Raw genomic sequence first — 8,858 nt, 5'->3', positions numbered from 1 at the left:
GTGTTATTTCTCGCTGCTGCTGCGGGTGTGGATGATTCAGCGCCTGGGATTAACCACTGCTGCTGCAGCAGATTTAGGGATCGATTTATGGTGGAGGCTTCCCGCAGCATGGTCAGGTGCACGTTAAAAGCACGGGAGGATAAGCTTGGATAAAATACTACAGCTATTGGGGAATTCCTCTGTGATGGTTGTTCGGGGGTTTTGTTTTAGTTTTGCTCAGGATTTTTCTTTATTTAGGGAAAACCTGTTGCCTTGCTGATTTGGGATGGTGGTGCTGGGTTTTGGACCCAAGGTTTCATCCTTACAGCATCCCTTGTTCTGCCTGCGCTCCCCATTTCTGCCTGCTCCCCCTGGGGTGACCCGTGGGCTCAGGTAACTGCTGTGAGCTGTGGGTTGGGAGCTGTGCTGGGGCAAGCCCCGCTGTCTGAGGGCTGAAGAGGCTGTCCACGATAGCCCTTTGTCACACCACACAGCTCCAGCAGAAATGTTCCCCCCATGCTGTCTGCAAAACCACTGGTCTGCTTTAGAGAATGTGGAAAAAATGGATACAAAGGAAATTGTTTTTATGATGCAAATGTATCCATCATGATGGGTAACCCAGGTAGGAGTTGGAAACAGGTGCTCCCCCAGCACCTCCTGGCTGGAACCGCACCGGACAGGGGCTCATGGGGCTCTGCCTGGCTGGGTTGGGAAACATTTTGGTCTGCATATATTGACCTGTGTTGCAGCAAGCCATCCCTGTGGCTGCCTGGCCTTAGTGTGGCTGCAAGGGACAGAAGGGGGCTGGCAGTGGATGGGGGAAACTACTCAGGCCAGAGCCTCCCGGTGCCATGTGGCAGAGGGCCTGGCGTTGCCATGCTTGTGGGAAAAGGCTGGATTATGCTTGAAAATAGAAGCGAGAAGACAGTGTTTCATAATTATATATATTATTTAAGAAACAGCTAGAAAACCTCTCACAAAGTTTTTGGTTTGAAGACAGAGAAATAAAATACCCCAAACTGACCCATGGCCATGGACTAGGGCAGCTAGGCTGGAGCCTGGCTGGGCGTTTGCTTGCTTGCACGCTGAAGCTGCTTGCACAGCACTGCTCTGAGCACTGTGTCCCCGCGCCTAAACGCCGATCCCTGGGAGCGGGCAGCCACCGTCAGGCTGTGTGGCTGGGCTGGGGGGCTGCAATCAGTCCAGGGATCTGGTGTCCCCACGGGACCCTGCTGGGGTCCATGCAGGAGTGCCACTGGCGTGTCCCCGCTAATCCTGCTTCTTGGGGGCGCAGCCCTCCATCTCCAGCAGCTCAGGCCAGCCATCATATTTATTTGTTTTCTGGTCGTTTTTGATGTGCTGCAGGAGCAAATGAGAGAGAAAATAAATGAGGAGAAAATGAGAGAGAAAATAAATGATGAGGTTGGTGGCATGGGGCAAGTTTCGGGCATGGCAAGCTTGCAGATAACATCGCTGGCCAACATCTTCTGCAGACAGGTGGGTGAGACGTGCTACAAAGAGGGGGAGAGCTGGTAGCAGACGGGGCCACGTACCTCTTCAAAGGGGCTCTTGCCTTGCAGCCCTTTTGCCCCTAAGAAGACCCAGTTGTCCCGAAAGCCCAGATGGTTTATGTAGCTGCTGCCCAGTGCCAAAAAAAGTTTCCGTGTTTTGTCATTCATCCTAAGAGACGGGAAGAAGTCATCAGAGTGGTTCTGGGTGGCTTTCCCCTCCTGCCCCCATGCTGCTGCTGGCAAAATGTGGCTGCAGGAGAGGAGCAGGCAGCAGCACCCCCAGCTCCAGCCTGGCTGCTGGTTTTGGGGCAGCCAGGCATTGCTGCTAAGGACAAACTCACTTTGTGGCAGCGTCATCGTAGGTGGCCACCAGTATCACAGTGCCATCCTTGATCTCTTGGAGGAAGGTCTCCAGTTGTGTGACATCTGGGAGAGGGGAGCATTAGGAAAAGGAAAAGGGATTTAGCAGGGATGTGCATGGTCAGTGGGAAATACGCTGTTAGTGCTGGGGATAGCCAAGGTTTGGGGTCGAGGGCATGGGGAGGGGTAGTCTGTTAGATGTGGCATCCCTGTCTTGTGCTCCACCGGCCAGAGCTGGGCTCTCCTATAGCACCTGGTGCTTTCCTGCTGTCACATAACCGCAGGAGGAATTTGCTACTAAATGCTGCTCACTAGCTGGGAGACCTCATCAATGTGAATTTACTTCCCAGCACCAGGAGCTAGCCTGGGTTTCGGGCAGGCAGGGCTGCAGAGTTGCCTGCCTCATTGTAGCAGCTTGGGCTGTATTGCAGGAATTATTCCTCATCCTGCATCTGCGGCGCGGGATGCTCGAGTCCAACGCCCCATCTAGTGGCACAGGAGCCGACTGCTGCCTCCTGCCTGAGCGCCGCTCGCAGCAGGGTCTTGCTCACAGTATGCTGGAAATCTCATGGTGCTGGTGTTCCTTCTTAAAACCCCAGAGTTACTAAGTATGGGTTTCACAACCAAAAAGCACAAAGGGTGACAGGTCCCTGGAAAGGCTCAAAAGGCAAGGGGTAAATCAAAAGCACCTTGTTAGTTTTCTTAAGCATGGGATTTTGAGGGGTCCTGCCATAACTTTGGGGTTTGGTGATAGCAAGAACAGAGGGATTATCAACCAGGCTGTGAGTGAGTGCTGCCCTGCTCAGGGCATGTTTTGCTCGTAGGAAAAGTGTTTGAAGCCTTCAGGGCAGGAACACGGTCTTTGCTCTGCTCCCCGTGCCTGGCCTTGCTGGGGCTGGGGCCTGCATCGTGCCTGCCCCCGCACTGGTCACTGCCCCCTGGGCAAGGCAGGGAACAGGCAGCTGCTTACCCAGCACCAGCACTCCGAAAGGGAGGTGAAAGCCACAACATGTCAGGACTGGTGTAAGTGAATTCAAAAGGCAGCCTCTCTCAGGCCTCTATTGCCCCGGTTTATTCAGTTTAGTGGAATTTTGTTTTTCAGGCTTTTACGTTTGTGGAAAAGGAGCGAGAAGCCCAGCTCAGATGTAGGTGCATTACAAGGAGTCCAGGCTCAAGGACCTGGGGGAAGCCATGCTTACACCACCCACCAAAGCTAGCTGGTCAAAGTCCATCGGACTTTATCACTAAACACACAACAGAGTCGCTGAAGTGCTGGTGGCTGCAGTGCCTGTATGAGCCTTGGCTGTGAGCCGCCAGCCACCAAAGCCACTGTGCTTACCTCCGGAGTACATGTCGAAGGAGGCTGTTTTCAGGAGCTGCCCACTTGTTCCTAAAAGTTTGAAATTCAAAACAGAGCACAGTGAGGTTGAGTCTCCTGGAGAAGCTCACTTGGGTCTCAGCCCTGCACAGACATGTTGGTTGACGACACCCTAAACCTGGCTGTCCAGAAACCCTGACACGCTGCCTGGCCACCAGCCCTGGTGCCCTGTTCCCTCCTGGGCCATGAAGGGGACCCTGGCCGTGCCTCCTGCCCAACTCACCATTCACCAGGGCGATGTTCAGGCCCCTGCCGATGTTGTTTTTCACGTTGCTCATGAGGCTGGGAAGGAAAGCAGAGACCACCAGTGAGTGCAGGGATGCCCTGGGGGTGCTGGTAAAGCATTGTGACGGGGATGTGTCAGACTGAAACATCCCCAGGCCCCGTAGCAAAGAAAACCATATTTTGTTTGACCACTAACATCAACCTGCTCGGCAGAGGCCGAGCTTGCTCTGTTCAAGCCATGGCTGCAAATTGCCCCCTTGCATGCTGCTTACACCTTATCATTGAAGCAGATGGAGGGTCCCACCACATTTGCGGCGCCGCTGATGATCTTGAAGGCAAAATGGTTGGTGGGGCAGCTCCGCTGGTTCCCGCACTTGTGCCGGGGCAGCTGCTGGCCTGCGAGGGAAGAGAGAGCTGCGGGCGGGGAGACACCGGCCACAGCCCAGGGCCTGGCGCTGGGGCATGGTGGTCGCTGTCGGGGTGTGCTGTGGGGGTGATGGCCGGGCCAGCCTCGTCCTGGGGCTGGGGCCAGCTGTGTGTTTGAGGTTTACAGTGATGGGGCTTGGGGTGGGATGGGATGAGCCTGGGTCGGGCATCGCTCTGTGTGTGAACAGAGGGTGCATGAGGCACATGCCACAGGGTGCGTGCCAGGGAGCGCTTGGCACCGGCACCTATTCACGGCCTTTCCCTTGTGGGTTTCCTGCCCTGACTTTCCCCATTCTCAGCTGGGGTGGGGCCTGGGGCCTTGATACCCGCGTGGGGCCCTCACTCACTTCCTACAGCGTGTGACCCAGGGGTGTTTCTGCCTGCCAAAGGCATTGCTGCTATGTGCAGTAATGAAACTTCTCTGCATTGGGAGGGTGGGAAATAATTCCTCTTGAGAGAGGAATCCTCGAGAGCAGCTATCACGCTTCCACGATCACCCTTAGCCCCGGGGCGGTGTTGTGCAATGAAGACAAAGACAAGAGCGGTACTCACTGCTCCTGGGCTTGCCGGTGGCACCTGCGGACACCAAAGGAGCAGTCAGACACCCCAAGAGCTGCTGGCTCTCCAAACCCTCTCCGCACGGCTGTGAGCATCCCCAGAGCTGGCTACCCCGGAGCCGGTTCCCACTGCTCTGTCCCCTCCGTGCCCGGATAAGCGGAGCTGGGGGACGCAGCCCTGACCCAGGACCACCCGCACGCTCCCAGCCTCACCCAGCCAGCTCCGCAGGCTGATGGACCTGCCGCTGCGCTCAAAGTACGTCTGTGCGATGAACCAGCAGCCCAGCAGCGTGGCGAACAGTGCCAGGAACCGGATGATGCCTGCCAGGTGGGAGAGGAGATGGTGAGAGTGGGTCGGGGCCGGAGCATCCCCAGGGGCTGGTGGGGACTCAGTCCGTGTGTCCCCAGGTTCCCCATGCACGGGGCGACCCGTGTGTCACAGGAAGGCAGCTAACATTCCTTTTTTCATCCTCTGTAAAGACTCTGATCTCTTAATTAATGTCTCCAGAGTGAGTGGCGATACTCTGATATGCATTACCCTTCTACTGGGAGGCACTGTTAATGCTCAACTCTGCGTTGAAGTAAATCTGATAATTAGTTAGAAAGCTATGTAAATCCAAATATTTCCTATGTTCCCAGCGCTGGGAGAGCTGCTGTCCCCCAATTAGTCACTAGCTACAGCTGAGCAGCTGCTAATACAAAAGTGATTGGCATTTGGCTTTAAAGCAACACTCATCGGAGCAAAACGTTCCGGTCCTGCATGGAAACAGGGTAGAAAAATACACTTATACTGCAGCTGAATGGCTCTTATGGAAGCAGGAACCTCTCAATAGCCATCTCGTCTCAGCCTCAGAGGGTTTCACTGGGAAAAATACAACAGGCTGAAATTTACACAAATATTGTAAAAACCTGATGCTTATACAAAGGCCCTTTTTTTTTTTGTGACACTGGAAGGGAAGGTCAGGGTAGCTGGGCTTGAAAGGAGCCATGCAAATGAGAAATCAGCATAAAGAGCTGTAGAAGACGGGACTGAGAAAAGCAAATGTCTGTCCTCATCCTTACCTGCCACCCTCATGGTGGGGGAACGCAGCAAGGGGGCTGTCACAGGTCACACTTCACCCTGAGCAAGGAGAAATACCATGAAGCATGGCTGTAATCCACGAAAACCAGACCAATATTCGGTGAAAAATTAATTGCTCTGTCAGGCATATTTAGCATGTATAAGCAGTATTAGCAGTAACTAAGATCAGTAACTAAGCGAACCACAGATGCAGGAATTCCTGTCAGGAACGTGCTTGGTTCCACCCTGATGTTGCAAAGTCCCAGCACATTAGAGCAAGTGGTGTCAATAAACTGGCTTAGTTTTGTATACTCTGGGTTATTCCCTGCCATTCAACGTTACTGCCTCCTGAACTGCAATTTCCTCCCTCACTCACTCTTTCATATTCTGCTGAAAAGCAAGAGCACAAGTAGTGTATGTGCAATCACAGTCCTGCTGCATTTCCTTCTGGGATGATGCACGGTAAGTTTCAGATACTGGTGACTGACTGCAAAATGCCACTGACAGCCTGAGGTTGGGGCTGTGTGGTCAGAGACACCTGCAGGAGCAAAATCTTCTCTTTTAATCAGAAAGTGAAGGAAAAAAAACCCACCACACACAGTACCAAGGGCTGGTTTTGTGCTTACATCTCTCCCCTTGGATGAGCTGACACTTATGTCCCTCAAATTTATAAAATCAGTGCTGGAGCAATGGTGATGCAGCTGTGAGAATGATGAGAATAAAAACGCTGATGAGAAGCATGGTTTGGGAGCAATTCCCAAACTGAGCAGAAATGATGCCCCTTGTCCAGAAGGTGCAGTGTCCTCACCCATGTGAATTGGGAGCAGTTGCAGTGGGAGCACAAACCATTTCCCACCCGAGTCCACCCTCCTCTCTGCTGCTGCCGCATCCCCCATGGAGGGGACAGCACCGCCACCCATGGGGACCCGCTCCTACCTTCGAAATTTGGGGTCACGGCGTGGTGCACGTCTGTCCTGGAAACCGTCCCGGTGCTCTATGGCAAAGTCTCACCTTCTGGTGTGTGCTTAGCACCTGTGTGCTCAGAGCTAAGAGGCTGGTGCCAGCTGAAGCAGCCTTTTAGCGGGGCTTGGCATAGCGCATCTGTAAAAGAGCTACACTGAGAGTTGCTTTTCCTGTTTGAAAGGCAAATAAAAAGCAATGGGTTGTAGCAGGGCTGGGCTGAAAGTTGCTTTCAGGCTCCTGCGTCATGAGGAAGGAAAGAAGAGTTTTGTCTCCTGCCCAGCCCCACTCTGGGTCTCCTCCCAGTGCCTGTGTTCAGGGAAAATGCCTGTGGCCACACAATTCACCCCCACAGTGCCTCGTCCCCTTGTGTCCCCCTGGGTGGGATGGATGCAGCACCCCGGGCGGGATGCTCCTCCCTTCACCTCCCCAGCACCCTGGGGTAGGTGGCAGTAACACCACAGGGGGCTGGGGGCGGCCTCTGAAACAAGGACAAAAGCGATCTGTGTAGCAGGAGGGAAGCTTCACCCGCAGCCCTTCCCCATGCCACCTTGTCCTATCCCTTCCCAGCCCTATGGCTCCGTGTCCCTGAAATCCCCCTCTGCGAGTCACAAGTCCTCGAAGTTGGTATTGGGTTGCACTCCGAGCTGGCTGAGCTCCCCAAAAATGCAATGGGTAAAGCCCGGAGATGGCGACCATTTCAGACCTGGGCCATGATTTGGACACAGAAAGTGGGGCAAAACTCCACTGGTTTTGCAAAATGTCCCCGTTGCGTCCCAGCCTGTGCAGGGGCACTTGGCCGGGTGCACAGCGCTTTGCCAAACTTGTCGTTTGCTATGCACGTATTGATCTAATTGTAGAGGGAGAGAAATGGAAAAATAAACCGATAAACACTACCACTTTAGGGAAGTCATTTATTTATTTGGGCTATTTATTTTCACCTTAATCCCAGATAAAATTTATTGGGTGAAGTCCCTTGGTGGTGAAATTGATGAAACCTGATTGCATTACAAGAGGGCAGCCCTCTCCTGGGACTCCTATTATGTTCTCTTTTAATTGTTTGGATTGATTTTGTTTTTTTTTTCTTCTCCTTCTTGTGCTGGAAAAAAACACCATGTTCTGCTGTCTGCCCGAGCCACCGGCAGGAGAGGGAGAAAGGGAAGGAGCCGCGGAGGAAGGTGGGTGATAACCAGAGTTATTTGTCTAATAAACCTGAAGCCTGTTTGCTTAAAAACCATTCTGGGAACAAAAAGGTTCTCCTGCAAATATTGCTAAAGAGCTCCGTGACGTTTTAAGGCCTGCGCTCCACCCAGAGCCTGCTCAAGGCTGCGGTGCCGCCTGCCGCTTGCCAGCACCCGCAGCCCGGGGGCTTTGCTGGGACACAGCGGGGGAGCAAACCCCACATGTCCCACTCTCCTGGCATGTCCCTGACCACGAAGGAGCCTGTGTTTTGGCATGGGGTTGAGAGGAGGGATGGGGCTGAGGCTGCCAAGAGGGAAGGTGGCTCTCTGTCACTCATGCCTGCACCCTGGGCGTCACTGCTCCAAAAAACAGGGTTTTCCTGCGAAACTTCATGCAGGGCCACATCATGGGGGCTGGTGCGGAAGGATGGGGGATGCCACGATGCTGTTTCACCCTCAGAAAGAGTCTACCTGACTGCAGTATGCTGAGTTACTCACCGGGAGAGGGCTGCTTGCCAGAGGGCTCGTAAATTCCTCAGCTCGTAAAAATGCTTGGCTGCATCTGCCAAGCCGCTCGAGAGCTGCCTTATGGCCAAATCCCCCCCGTGCCAGTCGGCAGCTGGGCAGGGCGAGGACCTGAGCTGGCTGCGGGAGCCAAGAAGGACGTGGGGCTGTGGGGCCCAGCCGTGCCCCGGAGCGGGACCGCAGCCAAAGTCTTGTGCTGGCCACTCCATGCAACAGCAGGACCCGGTCCCTCTGTAAGCCTGAAGCAGAGCAGATCAAACCCCAGCCCTCCCTGCCTCGCAGCACCCCCTGGTCCTCATTTTTCTGCTGGGACTCCCCCTGGAAGCGTCCCCCCTGCCTTGGGGTGTGCCTGCAGGAACCCCGCCAGCCCCGGCTCTGCTTGGCTACTGCTCCTGTGCCAGAGGCTGGAGGCTCCCTTCTCAAATCAGCATTTATTTATCCAGAAACAGTCCTGAACTCTGATGGAGTCCCGAGTTAACTGTAGGTATGGATTTAGGTCTTTTTCTTTTTAATCATTTATTGTTATTATTATGTTTCTGAAGGAAGCAATCACTCCCTGGAGACTCCGGCACTACAGTTAACACTGGAGGACGAATTCATTTTCCAAAGCTGAACCACATTTACCTGGCAACTGAAAACAAAAGTATTCCCATTTCCTTCTTCCTTCTCTTTGCTGTTCCCTTCATTCAGAAGAAG

General features: G+C 53.8%; 1 protein-coding gene across 1 annotated transcript; it reads right to left on the bottom strand.

Moving 5' to 3' along the window:
• Positions 1-909: 909 nt before the first annotated feature.
• Positions 910-6,621, bottom strand: FAM3D (FAM3 metabolism regulating signaling molecule D). The gene is made up of 10 exons (XM_080606414.1): positions 6,433-6,621; positions 5,499-5,556; positions 4,650-4,757; positions 4,432-4,455; positions 3,726-3,849; positions 3,452-3,510; positions 3,190-3,240; positions 1,832-1,916; positions 1,533-1,659; positions 910-1,338 (listed from the first exon to the last, which is right to left on the bottom strand). Exons 2-10 carry the CDS (start codon positions 5,509-5,511, stop codon positions 1,249-1,251), a joined length of 681 nt encoding a protein of 226 aa, XP_080462540.1. The 5' UTR covers positions 5,512-5,556; positions 6,433-6,621; the 3' UTR covers positions 910-1,248.
• Positions 6,622-8,858: the final 2,237 nt, after the last annotated feature.

Source organism: Anser brachyrhynchus, assembly GCF_964034855.1.
Source record: "Anser brachyrhynchus genome assembly, chromosome: 10".
Lineage (NCBI taxonomy): Eukaryota > Metazoa > Chordata > Aves > Anseriformes > Anatidae > Anser > Anser brachyrhynchus.
This window is presented reverse-complemented; position numbering and strand designations above follow the sequence as displayed.